Source organism: Pararge aegeria, chromosome 9 (genome assembly GCF_905163445.1).
Source record: "Pararge aegeria chromosome 9, ilParAegt1.1, whole genome shotgun sequence".
NCBI lineage: Eukaryota > Metazoa > Arthropoda > Insecta > Lepidoptera > Nymphalidae > Pararge > Pararge aegeria.
Window position 1 is genome coordinate 17,640,889 of NC_053188.1, and position 24,416 is coordinate 17,665,304.

Here is a 24,416-nt window from a genome sequence, read left to right on the forward strand (position 1 = left end):
CATTGCTAGGCACAGGAAATCCTTCCTATTGGCGAGTTGCCGGGCTTACTTCCTTTAAAAGTTGTTCTTGACAACAAAGAGTTCTCCTACCATCGTTCGCTTTACGAAAATTCACAAATTTGAAATTATTTTCCTGCTTTATTTAGATTTGTAAAGCGTAAAATAATTTCAAACTTTACGTAATGATTGTAAAAAAGAACCGACTTTGTTATGCAAGTGAAAGCAAGAAATAAATATTTTCTACGAAATTTTTAAGATGGTGCCATGTAAAATATAGTTAATAACTATGTTAGTATGTATAGATCAGATTCTTCTTATTCCTTTTTATATAGCAGCAGTAATATTTTTTTAAATCGGTTTTTTTAATGACAGAGTCCTGAGCTAAAAAAAAAAACACAACCGGATAGAGAACTTCCGCCTTTTTTGTAAGCAATTTGAGTATTTTTTTTTTAAGGAATTTGTGCATCTTCTTTCGATAAGCATTGACAATGAAGACCATGGAGGGCCATCGTTATCAAAATCTAAATTTATGATTTCGTTCAAGGAAAAGGGACAAAAAAAACGCAAATTCTATAAAAATCAATGCTTTTATCTTTTTCAGATACTATATCTCCTACATCATACAGTTCCAATTCCACCGCTCCCTGTGCCAGCTAGCCGGGGAGTACACGCCCGGCGATACAGACAGACTGCTGTCTAATTGCGATATTTATAACAGCACTGAAGCTGGAAATGCTCTGGGGTAACCTATTTCCTACTTGAATCATCATCAGTCGTTTAACGTTGGCCTCCTCTCTCTTATGAGAGTGAGTTTTAGAGCTTCGGTCCACCATGCTCCTCCAATGGCGCGTATGTCTAATAAGTGGGCTTTCTCTTCATAGAGATAGTAACTGGAGCGCCGGCTTTAGGTGCTCTTCGAGACACGGGTGAGGCTGAGGAGGATTAAAATTGAGAGTGGGAAGAACATATAAATAAAAGAAAATTTTAAAAAAAAAGTATACTATTTATTGGATAGAAGCACTATTTATTCTTTACGGAAATCCATGATATTAAGTGACTTAAATATTCATTGTAAAGTCGACATCTCCTGAGGATGCTCTTCGGAGCGAAACGTGCGTAGAGGGTACATTGCCGAAGATCTGTTTGGTGTGGAGTATAACGATTGACGAAATTATAAATTACACCATACTGATTCTCCTGCTTTTCGCGAAGTATAGCAAATGAACCTTAATTTTCATAGTATGATATTTTTCAGTCATTTGTATTTATTTACATTCACAAAATTTGTACACAGAAGATGTAAATATGTAGAAGCGAACTACTGTGCCGCTACAGCAAATGGCATGACAGAGTAAGACGGAGAATGACCTTGGCTACCGCATATTTACATATATCACATCGTCTGCTTCCAACATGTACCAATAGACGTTTCACATCAAATTTGACTTCTTTTTATAGTAAAATGCTACAAATGGGTTCATCCAAGTCCTGGCCGGACGCGATGGAAGCTCTCACGGGGCAGCGCAAGATGGATGCCAGCGGAGTGCTGGAATACTTCCAGCCTTTATACGAATGGCTGAAAACGGAGAATGAACGTACTGGAGAATACATTGGCTGGGAACCTACCACCGTTCGTGAGTACTCGTGTATTCGTATCTTACTGCCAAACAGGACGGCCGACGTGCGCAGTGGGCAGCTACCCTGCTTTCTGAGTCCAAGGCCGTGGGTTGGATTCCCACAGCTGTGTCGGGGTTTTATCTGTATATTATAAGTATTTATGTATAATATTCATCAGTCATCTTAGTACCCATAACACAAGTTACGCTTACTTTGGGGCTACATGGCGATGTGTGTATTGTCGTATATTTATTTATATATTTATTTACAACGTGCTTGTTTCGTTAATTTGGGGCTTTTTTTTTACATCTCATCTCAGTTTTAGTGTTGATGCGTTCTAAGATGCTAACGGGTAAACTGGTTATGATATGATATATATAAATTCATAAATAATTAACCTAAACAAACCACATTTTTCTTATAAAGTAAGATTTCAAACCGAAAAAAGAAACAAACAGTTATCGATCTCTCTGTCAACGTAAAAAATCAAAATTCATTTATTTCAAGTAGGCCTTACATAAGCATTTTTGAAACCTCAAGTCTGTCAATTATAGTATTAAGGACTACGTCAACGATAAAAATGCTTGGGTGTAAATTATTGCTCTAACCAGGTTGCTTCTTTAATAGTTTTAAATGACAATGTGAGATGGTGATAACAAAAAAAAAACCCGGCTTAGTTTATTGTGGGCTTCTTCTTAGACCAGAGCGCGTTTGAAACCCTCGTAGCTTTCGTTTTAAGCTGACGAATTTAGTTATCGCCATAGAATCACTTCTTTGTCATATTTTACATGCGATGTACGCATCAAAAGTGCCATCTATGTCCCTATTTGAATAAATAAATATTTGACTTTGACTTTGTCTGTTTGTAGTGACTTTACTGTCAACGTAGCGCAGACAAACCGCGTTATTTGCCCCGAGGTAACAGAAAAGTTTTTTCCTTTAAAGAAACCATTGGGTGGGATATAAAGTATAAAGCACGCAAAAATACTATTGTTGATCGAAAAACAAGATTGTCTTAATTTTAAATCTTTCTACGTTTCCTTTGAAGTTTGAAGAAGTTGCAAATGCTTATTTTTCTGTTACAGAATATTGCACACCGGAACAACGGAACAACATGGAAAACTCAGAGTTTCGTCAGAAGTTAATCAAATACTCCGGCAATTAAACTGAAACTATTAAATTATTAAATAAATTATTCGTTACCAGCCGTGTTTTTTTGTAGTCAAACTTCTCAACGCATTTTACATAAAGTGAAACGAGCGAGCGAAAGCGAAGATGCACCCCATTGATATTTTAACTCAACGTAATTTTCTCAATTATACATAAGGTAACAGTTTGGCGCAGTTGGTGACCGTCAACTTACTTTTACGAAAAAAAATACAGAAAATGATTCATATAATGTAATTTATGTTATAATGTTATGTATAAATTGACGGAAGATTGGCGCAGTGGGCAGTGACCCTGCTTTCTGAGTCCAAGGCCGTGGGTTCGATTGAAAATTTAAAAATGTTTCCGTGATGAACATGAATGTTTTTCAGTGTATGGTTGTTTATCTGTATATTATAAGTAGGTATTTATGTATTATTAATAAAATTATTCATCAGTCATCTAGCTAGCATCAGGCTAGATGGCGGTGTGTGTATTGTCGTAGTGTATAATAGTATATATATAAATGTTAGATATTAAAGTCATTAAGATTATTTTATGAAGGCAAAATTGAATAACATTTATTAACAAAAAAGGCCAATGGGACTAAACCTGGTGTTCACAAGTTGTTGTTACGTCAGTTAAAACAAATTTATCAGAGGCTTAACTTGTACTTGACTCTATTTGTTACAGAAAAACCATGATTTCCTTCTTAATTCATCGAGCACAGTCTTAATAATAAAAATTGAATGGAAGGAAGTCTCACAATACAGCCACCCTGACCTGATAAACAGTTGTTTAAAATTTATAAATAGCTGTAAAGAGTTACTGCAAATTGTTTGGCAATATCTGTGTAAAAATACCACGTAGATAAATAAGTACTTTTTAAGATTTCATAATATGGCAGTTTTGCAATAGTTAAGAGTGAATAGCTGTAGATTTAACGAGGAGGTCTCCGGTTCGATCCCCAACAGAGGAAATTTGGAAATGATTTATTTCAGAATTTTCTGTAGGCTGGTCTAAGGGGGGCTATGGCCGTGCCTGGTTACCACCCGGCCTACAAAGACGTGCTGCCAAGCGATTAAGCGTTCCCTTACGATGTCGAATAGTATCCGATTAGGGGTGTTGGTGTAACATAGGTTATGTTACTAATAGGTTAGAATCTTACACTGCATCAGCTCAAGTGAGATTGCATTCAATGGCTTAATGAAATAAAAAAATAGAACGTCGTACTGAATTTTACTTCGGTTTCTAATAGATTTTAGGAAAATATATTTTAATGCTCATTAGTTGAATACGATGGATACAAATGCAATGGCTTAGGCATAACTTCCTTAGACAGTCTGAATGACAGTCCAGTAATGGTTTTTGCATGCCTAGAAGAGGTTGCATCATAATAGACAAACGTGAGAAAAATAAAAAATAAACTAATAATAACAAGCCGCTTAAATAATTTTTGGTAATTCAATTCATTTCTTAATGTTATTGTAACCAGTTTCTGAAACTCTGATCAACGATCAAATATGTATCACAAAATTCATTTATATCTATCTATTTTTGAAATAAGGTTTTGATAAGACGATTATATACCCTAACCATCGCCATCCATAGATTATTTATGCTGGCCTTTGATAAGGCTCACTTCTCCCTCATAAGAGAAGCCCTTGCCCCTCTGCGCTGTACCAGTGCCGTTTTCCGAGATAAGAGGGACTGAACTCTCCGAGGCATGGGTGGACATAACTTATTTCTTTACTTCGGGTTAGTACTGATATATTTCGTGGCAGAAAAACACAAACCAATAGTTCTTACAGTACCTCGTAATCCGAAATCAAATATGCTAATCATAACCTCAACGAGGAAGTTATATGCTAGTAGAAGTACTACTTATTTTTCATTCTATGATATTACAAATTAAAATCAAAGTGAGCATTTGAGTGAGTCAAATTATTCTAAATAATGTACTGTAATAAAACGATACTTAATCGTGGCGTTTCCGCTATTTGTAAAATAAATAATCTGTTCTCGAATTTGACAGCTACGCCATACCTTGGGTTTCGAAGGTTCCGAAGAAGAACACTACAAAAATCAAACGAGTGGAGATGATGCGACTGGCTTCATTTATTCTTTAGATAATCTATACACTTACGTAGTTAGAAGCATTAGTAGCAATAAGTATAATAACTTGATATCTATTCATTATGTGCATGCGCATAGTAAACTTAATGGCGGTTCAAGGCTTAAAATGAACGGTGGGTTATACTAAACAATAATCTTTACGGTGCGGCACGGTGGTTTAGATGCAACCTTTTTACTAAGTTAGTACCCTTACAGTAGCTCTCCTTGACTCTGAATACAGCACCTGATAGGTAATTATTTTCTTCACAATACATACTCCTAGCTCTTTGTGACTTGGTTCTAATACAGCACCTGATAGGTGAATTGTTGCTTCACAAAACATACTTCTCTTTTCTACGAAACCAGCGACGCGGCAACAACGCGGCGGCGACGCGGGCTACGCTACGAGATGTCTCCGGATGGGTAACCCGCGGGGTGATTACGTATCTCGACAGGCTTTTGTATTTTGACTGTATGCAAAAGATATTTTACAGCTGTGATCGCGAGATTTACGCCTGTCGCAAGCCTGTCGTGAGATAGATAATAATTCTGCCGGACCCATCTCGTAGCGTCGTTTATCTGCACTTTTTCGTATGCTTGGCTCCTTAGAGTCCGTAGGTTACACTACAGCTCATAAGAGCCCAGCAAACATAGTAAACGAAGGTTTCTTATAGTGAGATAACAGCTGGACAGGTACTTGGTTTTCCATCCTGCTCCAACGCGAATGGAATTTTTCGATTACTAACACACGAGAGTGATAATAACTGAGACAATAAACATAAATTAGGTACCGGGATAAACCCTTCGGACGGCCGATTGGAGCACTGGGCAGCGATCCTGCTTTCTGAGTTCAAGGCCGTGGGTTCGATTCCCACAACTATAAAATGCTTGTGTGATGAACATGAATGTTTTCATATATTCATATATGTATATTATAAGTATTTATGTATATTATTCATAAAAATATACATCAGTCATCTTAGTACCGATAACACAAGCTACGCTTACTTTGGGGCTAGATGGCGATGTGTGTATTGTCGTCGTATATTTATTTATAAACCCTGGGGAGAGACCGGACCTTCCCACTTATAATACTCCAGGCTGCCACTGCGTGTTTTTAGTCAATCATTAAAAATCTAATAGTTATTTATTATTTATTTATGTACCATAAATTGTGATTGTGAACATAAGATACATGAAGTGTACAAAGGAAAGGTCTACAAGAGATCTCTTCCAGCTACCCCAGGATTTGAGTAAGATGATTTATTTTTTATTTATTTATTTATACTCTTTATTTGTACACCACTCAAGCAAAGAAACAAGACAAAAAAAGAACAAACACATGAAGAATGAAGCAGGATACAAAAGGCGGCCTTATCGCTAAGTAGCGATCTCTGCCAGGCAACCTTAGGATTAGGAAAACTAAAAAGAAAACTAATAGGTGGGGTACACTATTTAGTACATACATACAAATATCTACATACTAATACATAAACCAGACTACACAAATAAAAAAAAAATTAAAAATACTATTGATAAATATAAAAAAAAAAAATATACTAATACATATCCTAATATACCATAAATACTTAAATATGAGTTTGAGTAGATAAATAAATAATAATAAATAATAATAGTCGTCTTTACTGAGCGAGATAATGAGCCTTAACAGAATTTTTAAATATGCCCAATGACTTCGACTGTCTTATGATCAATGGGAGTGCATTCCACAATTCAGTAGCTTTGACAGTGAACGAATGCTTATAAAACTTCGTTTTGTGGAACGGCATGCTCAAAGTCAGCGCACGACTCGATCTAAGTTCCGACTGCACTCCAAGAAATTTAAACTTCTCCTTAAGATAAGAAGGAGTCTTAGGATTAAATAACACACAGTACAGAAGTGAAAGTACATGAAGATCCCGGCGACGGCGGATAGGGAGCCACTTAAGCTTCTGACGAAATTCAGATACATGGTCATATTTGCGTAATCCAAATATGAACCGAATAGCTAGATTTTGAAGACGCTCAAGTTTGTTAAGATAGTCCTCGGACAAATTAAGATAGCTTGCGTCCGCATAGTCGAGAATAGAGAGAAAAAGAGAATGTGCTAACATAACTTTAGTCGGGATTGGAAGAATGGATCGCAGACGGCACAGCGACCTAAAAGTGCCAAAAGTCCTTCTACTCAAATCCCTGACTTGCACAGACCACGATAACTCTTTATCAAGATGCAAGCCAAGGTCCTTTACAGAGGCACAAAACGGAATTATGACACCATTAAAATCAACACTAGGTAGATTTCCCCAATCAACCCTTGACCGCATACCAGGGCTTCCAATAATAATAGCCTGAGATTTTGCTGGATTAACCTTAAGTCCATACTGCCTGCTCCACTCAAAAATTTCATTAAGATCGGTGTTAATAGCAGCAACAGTAGAACCAAGGTTATCAAGGGTTGAATGACGATAGATTTGGATATCATCTGCATACATGTGATAGAGAGAAGAGATACGTTTGGAAATTAAATTAATAAAAATAGCAAAGAGTAAGGGAGATAACACGCCGCCCTGAGGTACCCCGGCCGCAACATCACACCAGGATGAAGAGGTCTCCTCAATCCGAATGCGTTGCCGACGACCAAACAGGTAACTCCGAAACCAATCTATCACCGATGGAGATATGTTAATGGAGCGCAGGATACTCAACAAGATATCATAATCAACTGAGTTAAAGGCACTACTGAAGTCTAGCAGTATCAGTACTGTGAGTTCCTTATTATCCATCGCCCACCGAATATCATCAGTTACTTTTACTAGCGCTGTAACTGTACTATGACCAGCACGAAAGCCGGATTGCAAGGGACTGAGAAGTAAGTTTTTATTAAGGAAAAGATGGAATTGTTCGTAAACTAGCTTCTCAAGAACTTTAGAAAGGAACGGTAAAATAGAAATGGGACGGAAATCAGAGAAAGAAACAGGATTGGCCTTTTTAGGCAGAGGGGTGACTTGTGCATTCTTCCAAGCTTCAGGAAATTTGCTAGTCAAGATGGAATAGTTGAGAATATGGGTAAGAAAAGGGGAAACAACATCAAGAATGGGAACGATCATATTACGGCTGACGCTATCAGTACCGACTGCATTCGAGGCGATGGACAATATGCTCTTCTTAACATCACATTCAGTGAAAGTCTTGAAGGTAAAAGATAAAAAGTCTGGAGTTGATGACGAAGAAAGAATACTAAGAGTACGCTCCTTATTGACACTATCAATTGTATCAGAAGTAGAGAAATGTTTATTAAGGAGTTCAATATCAATGTTGATAGAAGTCTTAGGGGATGATTTACCAACTCCAAGTGACTCAAGAAATTTCCAAGTCTTAGCGGTATCACCGTTCTCGACTGACTTATGGATGTGGCGACGTTGGGCATCTCTACACAATGTATTACAGCGATTTCGTGCCCTATGATACTTTATACGGTTAGCATCGGAATCATTAATTTTATAATTAAATTTTGCCGTGTTCTTCTTATGCATTAGAATTTTAATCTCCTCTGATAACCACGGAGCTGGCAAGTGCTTAAATTTAATTGGTCTTACCGGAGCATGCTTATCATTACCGGAGCATGATTTAGTTGTGGTATAGGTCAAATAAAGGTACAATATACTTCATAATAACTACTAAGTTTATTTAATATATCTAAATAATAACAAAATTCTACATACTAATTCAATAAAATTTTAATATATATATAATAAGTAAATAGTTATAAATATACTATGACAACGATAGATAATGCTCCTTTACATTGTGTTTAAAAGAGTGCACCGATCGGCAGTGTCTAATATGTTCTGGTAGTAAATTCCAAAGGTGTGTAGCGTGGACGGAGAAAGATTTCTGGAAGAAAATAGTATTATATGAAGGGACATCAAGAGGAAGTTTTGGCACGCAAGACCGCAAGGGTCAGGCTTGCTCGTAGGTGAAAGACATAGGTTTATACGCTCACACAAATAACCAGGAGAAGAAGAATTATAAAGGATGTTGTAAAGTTAGTTAGTTACCTACTTAACAATAAATATTGGCGCAACCCGGGTACCGAATCTATGACAATGTGCATTGTTTTCAAATGCTTACCACTAGATCAGGACGTTTGTTCATTACTGCGCAAAGATGTACGTACCTACTCAAGGAGTGTATATGGTGACATAAGGGTTTGTAATAGGTATTTTTAAAAGAAAACTCATTACTAAGTAGAGCACTACTTCCTCCGCCTTGCGTCACGCCCCATTTCGTCAGGTTATCGTAGAGCTTTCGCTTTGTTATAATCTGGTTTATATACTTCACTTACAGGAATTCTGATTCTCTGCGGCATCGGATTCTTAACAAATCCAATAAGTATTTATGGGAGGTTCGAGGTTCGATCTCGGGCAGTGAAAATTCGGGAGTTTATTTATTACATACTAGCTGTTTCCCGCGACTTCGTCTGCGTTTGTTTTTGTTTTTTGAGACACATGGACATTGAATGTAGGTGTAGTTGTACTGAAAATTTTAAGATGCGTATTCTTATAAAAAAAAAAATCTATTCGCATAAACAATATCTGAAAAGAATTCAGCTCCTCCTATCACTTACAAAAATAGTAATCGTTATAGGACGAATCGAAATCGCATTGTTAGTTGATTTATATGCTAAAGGTTAACGAAGAACATTTCTAACATGTTTTATATAGATAGTCCTTGTGTAAAATCGTCAAACTTTTTCATCACCTCTCCCAAACGAACTGAGCTTAATTTCGGGATAAAAAGTATCCTATATTACTTCTGTTACCTCCAAGAATATGTTTTCAAAGTTTCATGCTGATCGGTTCAGTAGTTTTTGCGTGAAAGCGTAACAAACAAACTTACATTCACATTTATAACATTAGTATTAGTAGGGATAGGGATAGGGATATTCTGAGTAGTCTCTCGTAGTTTCGTGGGAGGCTTCGGCCACCTAATTATCACTATTATCACCCCCCCCTGGTGATAACTTCGATAAAGAGCCCACAGCAAACTTAGCGGGGTACAACTTTTTACTCTTATCTTCGTTATCTATTTCTCTAACTCTGGCTCTGCTAAGGACCTTCTCATGTCTTATATCCTTTAAGCATAATCTTACGTCCTTCTATCAAACGGTTGTTAACGTTATTAAATTAATATTCCATAACATTACGCGCCGGTAACTTCTTGACTTGCGCGTAATTTTCCTATTGTATGTATAGCCCGTGAGAACTGCTTGGATAATTGCACGGTCTATGTTTGTCATTACGTGTAACCGCGCTTCTTATTAATATATATCAAAGGCTTGTTGGAAAGGTGGCACTAAGCTAATGGCGTACTCATCATTCTCATTACCATATTCCAAGGATTACAGGGTACGAGTCTTCTCCCACACTGGGAAGTAGTTAAGGCCGTAGTCTTCCACGATGGCCCAGTGTGGATTGGTGGACTTCACACGCCTTTGAGAACGTTATGGAGAACTCTCAGGCATGAAGGTTTTCTCACGATGTTTTTCTTCACCGATGAAACAAGTAATATTTGAATTCTTTAAAACGCACATAACTTAGAGGTGCGTGCTGGGATTCGAACTCGGCTCCACGAAAGTGAACTCGAAGTCCTACCCACTGGGCCATCACCACTTCATGTGGTGTAATGGGATATTAAATTATGACAAGTAACAAAAAACTTATTCCACAACTTTGTATGAGGATATACTTTCGGAGATTAACTGTACAAAGTTTAAATATATATCAATAATCAAGGATAACTATGGCAACGGCAAAAATGTTTTGGTGCTAGTTAATATTAAACTCACGCACATATATTGTAGTGGTGATAGCCCAGTGGGTAGGACTTCGACTTCACTTTCGGGGGACCGAGTTCGAATCCCGCACGTAACACTAACTTTTCTAAGTTATGTGAGTTTTAAGTAATTAAAATATCACTTCGTTCAACTGCGAAGGAAAACATCGTGAGGAAACCTGCATGCCTGAGTTTTCTCTATAATGTTCTCAAAGGCGTGTGGAGTCCATCAATACGCACTAGGCCAGCGTAGTGGACTACGGCCTAAACCGTTCTCATTGTGGGAACAGACCCGTGCCACGAAGAATTTTTTTTCCACTATAAGTCAGCTCTTGACTGCAATCTCACCTGGTGGTAAGTGATAATTCAATCTAAGATGGTAGCGGGCTAACCTGTTAGGGAGTATGGTAGTCATACCCCTAATCGGTTTCTACGCGACATCGCACCGGAATACTTAATCGCTTAGCGGCACGTCTTTGTCGGTAGGGTGGTAACTAGCCACGGCCAAAGCCACGAGACCAGACCAGAAATTCAGAAATTATAAATTCCCAAATTGCCCCTGCCGAGAACAGAACCAGGGACCTCCTACTAAAATTCACAGCGCTCACCGATGCGCTAGGGAGGTCATCAAAAGAAGTGGGCCGATAATGGGTTGATACGCTGAAAGGTAATTAAAAGATCTTTCAAATTGAAAGTTTAGAAAGAATATTGAAATGAAGCGCTCTGCCGCGATTTTTTCTCGAGGATGTCCCTGTTTTTCCAAAATCATGCCGAACGAATTGGTTTATCCCATTTACATAATTTTCTAGAAACTAACATTAGTTAATGTTTGCTTTGACTTTTGAAAAATTTATTTAACTTGACAGAATATGATTCCGCAATAGAATAAAAAATAAAATTGCTTAATCTAAATAAACCTATACATTTCAATAGCTAGGGAAGAATGAATGCATGAACGAATATACTTATATTGCACACCACAAAAAGTACATGAAAATAAAAATAAAATGACGATAGGGATGTACCTACTCTTAATATAAAGTTCAAACGAGATTAACTTATTGGTTAATTTGTTTTTGTACGAATCAATTTTATGGTGACTTTAACCAAGGATGCATCTTCGTTATGGTATCTTTCGGTTTACTAATTAAATGCGATTCGAGGTTTATTTGTAATTAAATACCAAAATGATGTGTAAAATGTATTTAGCTAATTTTCGTCAACGCGACATAACGTCGGAATAGTTATGCAGTTTTTTTTCAAATTTCGAACACACATCGCCTTTCAAGTGGAAATATAAACTTATCAATCGACCACTGAATTTATTACTTTAACTTATATTTAAGTATTACTTTTAATATTGCTTGTCCACTATTTCGCTTACTATATTTGGTTGCAGATGCATCTCTTCAACTCATATAAATCATCAACATCATCATCAAAAGCCTATTACAGTCCTCAGTTGGACTAAAGGCCTCTCCCAACTGGAGCATTTGCCCATACTCACCACGCTGGGCAGACGGGTTGGTGATCACAGTACATGGTAGTAGTAGCACAGAGGACGCTGCTGCCCGCTCTCCGTTATATTCCCTTAGTCACCACGTACAACACCTGCGGGAAGAAGAGGGGTGGTGACAACTGTATTCTGAGCTGCCGTCACCACACGGCATCCATTATAAATATTCGATTTGCACAAGTTCCATCTAAACTCATAAATGTATAAAAAGTTCTACGAGACGAGAGAAGATTCAGTAAAATTTAGCGAAAAGCTAAAAAAAAATTAGAAAGTTTTATCGACTCTACGGCTAGCGTGGTCGAAGTTAACGTTCTGTTAACACAACGTTAATGAAGGTTTTAAGTTTGACCAACGCGTTAGCTTACCCTGTGACGCCGCACAAGGTCTTCTTTACTCAGTACTTGCCTAGAACAATGCTTGTTCACACGGCCCCAACAGTGCAAACCTAAGAACAGTTGTTGACGCGAGCCCAGCGAAGCACCACGCACCATTGGGCGCTTAGATAACGCACTGATAACCCTTCGGCCAAACCATGGCCTGTGCTAAAACAATTGTTCAAATATTGGCCCATGTTTCCTTTGTAATTTTGTGTCACGCCGAACCCCAGTTAGACCTGCCACCTCTACCCCAAGTTTCCACACAGAGGAACCCTTACTATGGATTATCCAGTACAACGCCAGCTAACCAGTTCGATTTGAACCGAAATTTCCAGTTCACCAATGCAAGACCACAAGGATCTGCCACCCCTGGAGTATACCCGGTTTCATCTACCCCAATAAACAGAATCAATCCAGATATTAACAACAATGGATACCCAAGTCTAGATTACGGGAATGGACGTAATCCAACGTCTACGCTACGTCCCAATGACGATAGAAACAGAGAATTTCGTCCATTTGACAATAGGGGTCGTGATGATAGAATAGACATTAATAATGACGCTAACTTCAGACGAAATGATCCGAATTTTGCTCGGACTGATCCTAATTACGTGGGAACGAATCCTTATAATTTTAATGGGGATTCCAATACAAATCGCATTGATGATAGGTTGAATCACGCCAGTTTGCAGCGCGTCAGGGATTTCCTGCTCCAAGCTGATGATCAGGCTTCCAAGGAGTGTACCAACAACGTTGCCTCGCAATGGAATTTCGAAACTGACGTCAATGACGCAACGCAACACGCAGCCGTGAGTATCGATGATTTTTCTATTGTTTTCTCTCACAAATGTTACAGTTTCTAGTAAGATCACTTATATCATATTAAGATATACACCTAATTCCCATAGTCGACGGTCGATTGGCACAGTGGGCAGCGACCCTGCTTTTGGAGTCCAAGGCTGTGGGTTCGATTCCCACAACCGGAAAATGTTTGTGTCATGAACATTATTTTTTTCAGTTTCTAGGTGATTATCTATATATTATAAGTATTTATGTTTATTTTTCATAAACATGTTGATCAGCCGTCTTAGTACCCATAACACAAGCTTTGCTTTCTTTGGTGCTAGATGGCAATGAGTATTGTTGTAGTAGGTATACTTATTATTTATTTATAGTTATAATAATAATTACGTACTTCATTATTTAATCTACTTATCCGGAGTATTAAAAGAATATTTCATGTACTTGAAATAAAACGGAATTCATTTCACATAATCCAGAAACGCTAAGTAAAACGGCCAGTTATACTTTTGCGTCTTTACTTTTACTACAACAATCTGCACTGTCACAGATGAAACCGTTCAAACAGACAGACAGATATACATAAAAAAAACTCGCGGTTGTACTTATTTATTCACGCACGAAAGAGTTCTATATCTTAGCTGTAAATACAAAACATAGGTTAAAACGGTACATATAAGAGGTTTAAAAAAATAAATTTTATTATTTTTAATAGTAAACAGATTATAATTGATACTGGGACCACGAGATTGTTATCTAATAAACAATGCAGCCGACTGTGTATAATATAATGATAAAAAAGCGTTTAATGCTGAGAAATAAGATGCTATGTTATGCTGAATTTTGTTTCTTAAATTGGTAGGAATAATAACCTTATTTTAAGTATATGAAGTTTTCCAGATTCAAAACTTAAAAACGAAAAAATTTATTGTGATACATACAAATAAATACAACTTATGTGATTTATAAAAAACTGCCTCCATTTAAGCCTATATAATATAACTATATTTACCCTTAACTGGGGTCGTATCGTAATGTTATTTAGCACGATTTGAGCCGCGTGCTACTTTTAGACGCAACTCTCCTCTCGTTCTTTTTTTAAATTACAATTTGTCATTATCTCGTAAACTATAAGTCCTAGAAACATGTCCTGTAGAAATCCACTCAAGATTGCTTTAATATTAATTGAAATTTTTTGGAAAGATTTAATATTTTATGCTTACGATAAAATTCAACTTTTATGTTTTAAATTATTTTCAACGTAAAAGCATTTTATGTTTAAATGTTTTTTATGACTTTTGATATCAACTCAAGACCAGAGTATGTTTGTAGTACATATAATTCAATAATGATCGATGTACCATTTAGTCAGCCTACGCGTAAAAAGCAGTTTGGCATTACTTTTTCTTCAGGCTTGCTTTACAAATACCATTATTTCAGGCTCAAAATCTTATGACTGAAATGAAATATAAGCTATGTTACTGCACAAAATAGCTTTCTAATGGTGAGAATTGTTAATATTTTTTTTAATAATATATAATAGATATAAAGCGATAATAGCCCAATGGCGTCGACTTAATTTTCGTGGGGTCTACTTCGAATCTAAGCACGCTCTTTAACTTTTTTAAATTATATGCTATGTAAGAAATTAAAGTACCACTCGCTTCAACGGCAAAGGAAAACATCGTGAGGAAACCTATGCCTGATTTCTACATAAAGTTAGTAAAGGGGTGTGGAGTCCACTAATCCGCACTGGAACTTTGTGGACTACGGCCTTGACCCCTTCTCATTGTGAGAGGAGACCCGTGCTCCGTAGTGGACCGGTAAAGGGTCGATGTTATGATGACAATGATACATCGCAACGGTCTGGCTTTGGTTATTAATATCATGTTTATGACCCAGTAGTAGCCGTCCCCTAATTAATTACCTGTGCTATAACGATACATTTTCTACACAAGTAAAAAAGGGTGAAGATATCTAGGCGTTGGTGTAGAAACCCCCATTCAATTGTACCCTATTGTTTAGTTTATGTGAGAACCTAGGCCCGGAAGCTTTCCAAACCCGTGATTATTTATGTGGAACAACATAAGTATGAGTCTGAGTGATGGGTTAAGAAAGTATGAAATGTTTTTAGTACATTATTAGTTTTTAATGATCTCTATAGTGCAGAAAAGCGTTCGAAAGCTAATTGGGAAAGCTCAAGTTCGATTTCTGGTCAAGCCTAAGTAAGTTTTATAGAAGGCTTGGTTTACGCTAAATTATTAGGTCTAATGCCCGAAATTAGCAATCAATCTAATTCAAAGTATTCTGGTGGCAAATTGAATTTAGTAGTGCTATGTAGATAATGGAATGTGGGAAGCGGTGATAGTCTATTGGTAAGGGCTTCGGTTTCACTTTAGGGGTGCCGTGTTCGAATCCTCTAACTTTTGTGCGTTTTATAAAATTAAAATATCACTTGCTTCGACGGTGAAGGAAAACATCCCAATTTACAGTCTTTAGTACTGATGCTTTTGTTGACCTCTATCTTACTTGGGGGATATTAACGCTATATTTTCTGATTTATTCAACTTTAAATTCATTTATTTCAAGTAGGCTTACTCTGTATGCACTTTTGAAACATCAAGTCTGTCTGTTCGTAGTGGCTCTACCACCGGTTCGGAAGGCAGACTCTACCGAAAAGAAGCCGGCAAGAAATTCAGTAGTTGCATTTTTCCAACAATATAAATTTGCAATTGAACATTCAGTTTCCTATCCTGTGAGAGATGAAAGCGGAGCCGCATGCGTCCAAAATAACTTGTCACTAAAAAATTTAATTTAGGGTCACTACTCTAGTGTCCTGCTAGCACTAGCACCTTGCAGCCCCAAGTCCATCGATCATATTTTATAATAGCTTCTGAAGTTTTACTTCTTTTAGCGAATCCGACACCCTGAAGGCTATAAGGTTTCACAGTGTTGTACACTTCAATTTGTAAAAGTCTGCGGGCTCAGTCCGCTAATTTTATTTATTCAATTGTACAGAAATCTCAAATTTTAATGTTGAGTGAGTCCATTACTTTAAGGGTAAAGAAGTATTGTTGTGATATTGAAATAAACTTTATTTAACTAGATAATGTGTTATGGTAAAACTTTCAATGTAATAAATACCCTTTTTCTATTCTTAGTGTCGTTTTTTCTACAAAAGTAGAATAAGGCGAACGATAAATTTTTTTAAAAGATTTTTATCTTGTTACGCCAATGAAGTATAACTTCTGACGCGCGTAGGGTCACATTTACAGTGTTATGTTAAGGTACATACACGCTTTTTTATTCTCTTAACATACCAATAATCTGAATATAATATAATTGTTTTTTAGTTTTGGTGGTCAAGTTTTTTATTGCTATTAACAATCGATACAAAGATCGTATCGATAAAAGGTGGGTCATTGTTACTAAATATAAACTGTGATTAATCTAGGAAGTAATCTGATACGATTATAATTCCCACGGTAATTTAAAATAATATAGATGTTATTATACACTTATTAATATGCACAAATTGTGTAGATACGGGGATTTATCTGAGATTGTCATCTCAATTATTCTGCAGTACACATTATTATTTATTGATGACTAGCTGTTGCCCGCGACTTCGTCTGCGTTAGATTTAAATAAAATTAAAGTGTTCAGTATCGCTAAGCCTTAAATAAGGGGTTTGCTGCTGTCCGCTGAGGAGTTCTTTCCTCAATCTCCAACCACAGTTTGGGCAAAATTAAACACATATTATAACCTCTACAGTACAAAAACAATTATTTAAATCGATTATAATTTGTCGGAGTTATGGTGTAAACTCGTCAAAAACTCATTCCCTCTCCCAAAGGAACTGAGCTTAATGTGTAAAAAGTATCCTATATTACTTCTAATACTTCCAAAAATATGTGTACAAAGTTTCATGAGGATCGGTTTAGTAGTTTTTGCGTGAAAGCGCAACAAACAAACTTACATTGACATTTATAATATTAAGTAGGGATAGGGATAATAATAGTGCTAGTTACGATCTAATTTGCATGTATTTAAGAAATGTAGATTAATCACGAAAATCTTAGTTAAAAATCATTCATTATTATTTCGCTTCATTATAATAGTAGCGATAACTAAATTAAACCTATTTCAAATGCAATTGTCCCATTCCTCCACGCGTACAAACATTAATGAGGAAACGCGAAATGGCTGACCAATATGGCGTCGCTAATCAAAATGGCAGAACTAAATAGTATCCTCGACCGTTGTTGTGACATATAAAGGGGGATTGTGGCTTATAAGGCCTGGGACCAATGGACAATGAGTTAATTCGTTACTCCAAGGCTTGCTATTGTATTTTGTAGGCCATTAAGTTTTCAGAGGCTTTATATGAGATGAATGGCAATGTTAATTTTAGATGCGCTTCTGTCACAATTTGTTATTTATTTTAACTCTTAGCGATTATGTAGTCCTATTAGGGATCATCAACCTTTTACCGACCCACTACAGAGCATCTCTTCCCACATTGAGATAGGGTTAATTCCGTAGTCCACCATGCTGGCCCAGTGCGGATTGGTGGATTCCACACGCCTTTGGGAACATTATGTAGAACTCTCAGGCATGTAGGTTTCCTCACGATGTTTTCTCTCACCGTTGAAGTAAGTTATATTTTAATTACTTAAAACGGAGATAAGTTACAAAAGTTAGAGGTGCGTACTGGGATGCGAACTCGGCCCCCCGAAGGTGAAGTCGAGCTCCTACTCAATGCGCTATCACCGCTTCCTATCCTTCCGTCCTATTAGGGATATGGTAGTTACGAGTATATTAGACCCATTCTTAGGACAACTTAGTGGGTACAGTTATGTTTCTAAAAGTCTTTATTTAAGGAAGAAGTTGTAGATATCAGTATATTAGTTTTTTATCACCCCATTTCTAGCTAATTTGTATAAAATAAAATCTTCATGCTAAACTTCGCCTCGTTCGTTAAATCGCTAAATCGTATTAATATTAATTTCATTTACAAATCTGTGCAGCCTATTGAATTGATTAAATGTATTTGTAAGAGCAAAAGAACCACATCCAACAAATAAAGATACTGTTTTCTATTCTATTCAAGATTGCATGTTGTGACGAAGTTCTCTGTGCTACTTCTAGCATAGCCGTACATATACCATCAACCCTACTCCCATCGTTTTGGTTATGGGCGAGCCCTCCTGTTATTAGAGGCCTTTAGTCCAACAGTGGACTGTTATAGGCTATTGACGATACATAGATATTAGTATGGATTACAATTTTTACTAATATTATAAAAGAGTGTTTGTTTGTCCGTCCTTTACGCCCTAACTTAGAGACCAATAAACTTGATTTTTGGCAAAGATCAGTTGAAAGGATGGAGAGCAACATAGGCCTTTTATCTCAGGAAACAAACGGTTTCTACGGGATTTGGGGAGAAAGAGGAACAACTATCTAGTGGATAAATAAGTGTCGCCAGATTAGTCGATACATGAGTTATTTGTATTCAGCAAAAATATTCAATAGATGTTTTTTTTACGTTGACGTACGTTTGGCGCAGTGGATAGCGACCCTGCTTTCTGTGTTTGGGTGGGTAGGCCGTGGGTTCGATTTCGACAACTGAAAAATGTTTGTATTATGAACATTAATGTTTTTTTTAATTTCTGGGTGTTTATCTGTATATTATAAGTATTTATGTATATTATTCATAAAAATATTCATCTTAGTAACCATAACACAAGCTACACTTACTTTGGGGCTAGATGGCGACGTGTGTATTGTCGTAGTATATTTATTTAATTAATTAATTTATTATTTATTTTACACACGAAAAACTATCAATAGATCCTAACCAAGTACCTAACCTAAATTATTAAAGATCCAAAAGCGTCAAGTGCTTCATACAAAAAATGTTCGAGAAATGACCCGAAGCGAACAAAGCGGTAATGACGAATGGTTACTGCTACGTCGCAAGGTTATCTTTTCAGTTACAATGACTAAGGAAAAATAGGATTAAAGATATCAATTATCAATTATGTTCGAAATTTGACCTCCATGGTGCAGTTTTTGAATACCGAAGGGTGTATCTCACAACAGGTTTGCGACAGGCGTAAATCTCGGGATCTCTGCTGTCAAACGTCACTTCTGCATACAGAAGAAAGTTACGTATGACGGCAAGGATTGCAAGATTTACGTCTATCGCAAGCCTGTAGTCACGTAATCACCTTGGGGGAGAATTTTGGAGATTGGACAATATGGTATGGAGCTTGGGGTGTATCTTAAAATTCTTAACCAAATGACAAAAACCATATTGCTTATTTTTAGTACTTTTAAGTAATATCTTTTATTCGTTTAATTCCATACCGTCCGAGCGAGGTAAATAGACTTTGAAACGCAACATTTTATTGATTTATATGCACTAAAATCTTAGCATGTAGATATTTTATTTACGTAACTTTTATAATATTATGTATGTACCCTTAGTTTAGGTTTATGATTAGAGTCACTATCGCGTAAATGACTAACAATAATTAAAATTCAAAATTTTGTTCTCATCTGGTGGGAAGCTTCGGCCGCCGCTAGTTACCACGCTAGTCTAGTGCTTTTTTGTTTCGTTATTCTACCTACTGGTCAGCAGGTTTTACTACAGATTACGAGGTCCTTAATTAAAGGCCGGCATCAAACATTTTAGTTATTGAGTTTGTCCATCAAAAAGGAAGCAGTCCCCCGTGCATCGGAGTCCACGTTAAGCCATACATAGAAGTTGAAGCCTAGGTATATACTCTACTATATTAATAAAAAAAACTGCTTAAAAATACATGTAGTTCTGTTCTTATAATAATAACGTTTATTTCGGATAAAATTCCAAAGCTTGTAAAAATTATCTTATTAACAATTTTATAAATTAAAAATTTGACAAACATATCTCTTATTAAGTACCCTCTTGAGTACTTGGTAAATAAAGTCCATAAAGGGATTTTCCCATTTATTTCTTATTATTTTCAAGATACTATTGGAGCTTCCGCGCATCCTGCTCATCATTAATGCATATCTTTTTATCATGATTGCGTAACATCAGTCATCAACGTGATTCTCCGCAAACATTTTTGATGGAAGGAAAAAAGGAATACTCTTATGAGTGGAAGGTTCTGCTTTTGATAACCACAGAGGCATTGGGGAAGAAATACCTTGCTAGGTATACTTACAAAATTTTTGAAGTGAAACTTCTTTAAAATTGTTGTGATTTCAAACTCGATGAAACGAAAAAATAATTCCATAAAGACACATAAATAAAAAAAAATTAAATATACGACAATACACACATCGCCATCTAGCCACAAAGTAAGCGTAGCTTGTGTTATAGGTACTAACATGACTGATGAATATTTTTACCAATAATATACATAAATACTTGTCATAAACAGAAAAACACCCAGTAACTGAAAAACATTCATGTTCATCACACAAATATTTTCCAGCTGTGGGAGTCGAACCCACTCGACTCAGAAAGCCGGATCGCTGCCCACTGCGCCAGTCCTCCGTCAAACGTCTGAAGATTTTCTTTACGCTGATTTTATAGCATCAGCATACCCTGTGCATACCCTCTGTGCACGCCACTGGGATTCAGCTGGCGGGAGAATGAAATAGAACCCATTACACATTTGTTTCCTATTTAGTTAAGAAACTGAATAATATCTAGATAAAAAAGAAACATATAAATGTATAGGACAGAGTAAGATAGAAAACATTATACATTTTTTTACCTATTCTAGTTACCATGGAAACTAAATAATAAACCTTACATTTATCCTAATAATTCTGATACTCTACATCCACCTCAATATCTTGTAGGCTACTTTTCCGATGTTACACTTAATTGAATAATTTGCATAGGATTTTTTCTTCACGTTGACTTTGCACTTATAGGAAATACTGAATGTACGTGCTACACCGAATACACATTATTCGTGTATCGATAAGTAACTAATTTGGGCAAAAAATTTATGTTGTGGCCTTTATTACATTAAGATTATAATATGTATTGTTATTTTTTACCCCCTCGGGTCGGACAATTGTGGTAATACGACTGGCACCTTCACCTTGGGCACAGTTCTCACGGTCGTGACACTGTGGCAGTTTTTACATACCTTGTGAGTCGCTTAACTAGAGCTCGCTAAGAAAATTTTGGTGCTGATTTTGGATACATTTGTAACGAAAAGTGTTAAGAATTAAATAATTAATGTGTCAATCATTTTAAAGTTTGTGTTTGTGTAATGGTTCGCGTGCTTTAAAAGCTGTCTCATTCAAAGACTCGACATTTACTGTGCACCCATTATTATATTAGCCTCCACGATTTAAGAATCCAGAGGTGAGGCTTAGATTCGAAATGATGAAACAATATTAAATTTATTTATTATCACATAGTTTCCCAAGAACCTGTGGGTGTACTGGAACTATTTGAGTGGACGAACTATATTTCATTAATCTGTGTGCTGAAATTTCTAATTGCAGTCAAAGTTAACCATGCCACAAAAATATTTCAGGAATATATGCTTTGTATGGGTATTTTTGAATGAAGTAAGGTTTTCATATTTACCTAACTACTAATATTATCCTTTCAGCACATTTTGTTTGGAACTGTACATCACTCCAGTACAATTTTTAAGACAACCTACGTTGTTTTAGTCAAGTGTTAATTGATGGACGTGCGATTTCAATTCGATACTGACCTTCTCTAATATAGATTTGTAGTTTACATTCACTATCTTATTACAATAGCCATAAGGTTCAATATATAATGAATGCTTTGGAAATAGCATGTTCGTGGTTTACGAAGTTGCGAAAATATTGCATAAAGAAAGATTTGTGTTTGTAAATTGAAAGGTTTTCGGTGATATTTTTAGAACTTTGGGTTTAATAAATTTGGTATTTCAAGGATTCCTATTGTCACATAAAAGTCTGTATACAGTTAAACCTTGGTCGGATATGGCATTGGTTAAAATATTACATAATGGCTCCCATTCGAAAACAGCTCATGATTTTTATTTCCTCAATTCTGTGGGCAATATTAAGTTTTTAAGCCCTTTAAATGCAATACAATTAGTTAATGAGTTACCGTTTGTAAGCTGTATAACGGTTATAGTGCGTACTATTCATTGGAAGAAAAAATATCTGCGTATTCAAAGTAAGATACATTAGGTATAGTAGTCCTTCTCAATTATGTGTTTTTATGCAAACACGTCTAACATTTACGTCTAATATAGCAGTTTTGCCGTTTACATTAACCGATTTATTGAATTTTGTAGGGGGCATCGTGAACCCCAAGAGCCATTGGTACTCTGAGCTGAATGGCCCACCCATTGCTAAATATCCGGCTTCGTGCCTTGTTGAGCTCTGTCGGTAACTCTTCTTCTTCTAAGGATTTCCTCATTTCTGATTTAATATCTCATAGCTCTCTTCAACATCCGTTGAGTCACTCTAAGCCTTCGTATGAGGGCCATAGAGAATCACCTCAATTATTGTCGTTGTACTGTACTCAAATACGCCTGCGCAGGCAGTATAGTGCAACAGTTAGTATACTAGGTAACTAAAATAGTAGACGTGCCGGTTATTGCGTCCCTCTTAAACTACAACGTTACTTTAAACCTTTTATCCGGTCAAGCGTAACCTATGAATAATAAAGAAAAATAAACAAACCCAACCTGCGCCAGCGCAAATGGCATTGAATTTACATGATATTAACACTTTTTTGCTCGATTGTACTTTTGTTTGTAAACTTGAACTCGTTTCGTGTTATGAATGAATTACGATTTGTGTTGAATCACTGTTGGGGTTTCTTAAACTAATACAATCAGATTACAGGGTTTGGTCGCTAACTAAAATGAAGAGGTCGAGAGGAAATGTCTCGTTGGTCTAGTGGTTAGCATGTTTAACTACGGATCACGAAGTACTGGGTTCGAATCCCACTTCGGGCCGAAAATTCTTAGGAACTATGTTTTATCTGTCTAAGAATTTTCAGTACAAGACTGGTGTTAGGAAATTGGCGGTGTACTCCGTGCTGGGGTACATCGGATGGGCTCTGTCACAAAAAACTCTACTATTCTATGAAACAGCGATTACATAGATATGTAGCACTGAAATAAATCAACTATATTAGCAAAAAAAAATTGCACGATAAATAACACTTCGACCATAGCCGAGTGACGTCAATCTAATGTTGTACAACTTTTGACAGCCTCTTGGTGCGATGGGCAGCGACTGTGCTTTCCGAGTCCAAAGCAATGGGTTCGACTCCCACAACTGAAAATATTTGTGTGCTGAACATGACTGTTTTTCAGTGGCTGGGTGTTCATCTGTATATTTTAATTATTTATGTATATTATTCCTAAAAATACTCATCAGTTATCTTAGTATCCATAACACAAGCTTACTTTAGGGCTACATGGCGATGCGTGTATTGTCGTATACAATGTGTGTATATTTGTATATATTTATATATATTTATTTATTACTAGCTTCTGCCAGCGACTTCGTCTGCGTTTACTTCAGAATTGGGTCTTAAGCTTCGCATGTTAACAATTATTTGAGATCACAAAAGAAAGCAGATGTCCTTTTCCATGCATACCAAATTTTAAACACACACATTTATAATATTTAGTATATTATATATTATATTGTATAATAATAATATATAATATTATATAGCCCCGTATGAGCATAGTCACAAGAAGCTCCACTATTTTAGTTTGCCTTACAGAGATAACATACCTTTAATACCTAAATAGCACTGAAATAAATCAATTACATAAGCAAAAAAAGTGGCGTGATAAACAACACTTCGACAATAGCCAAGTGACGTCAATGTAATGACAAGTCTAAATTAAACGACATCAGTGCGAGGACGGCCGGGCACAACAATAAAATTACAGGTAATTGTTATGTAACTCGTGGAATAATTACAGAGGATTACAGTGACTCAGGTAGCGTGATTTAGATGA

At 36.4% G+C, this 24,416-nt stretch overlaps 1 protein-coding gene across 1 annotated transcript in view; it reads left to right on the forward strand.

Annotated features, from left to right (window-relative positions):
- LOC120626503 (angiotensin-converting enzyme-like) overlaps positions 1-24,416 on the forward strand; it is a 138,964-nt gene that overhangs the window by 68,867 nt on the left and 45,681 nt on the right. The window contains exons 24-27 of the mRNA XM_039894030.1: positions 602-742; positions 1,459-1,634; positions 2,703-2,774; positions 12,745-13,418. Of these exons, the coding sequence (XP_039749964.1) occupies positions 602-742; positions 1,459-1,634; positions 2,703-2,774; positions 12,745-13,418 (1,063 nt within the window). The remainder of the gene's footprint in view (positions 1-601; positions 743-1,458; positions 1,635-2,702; positions 2,775-12,744; positions 13,419-24,416) is intronic.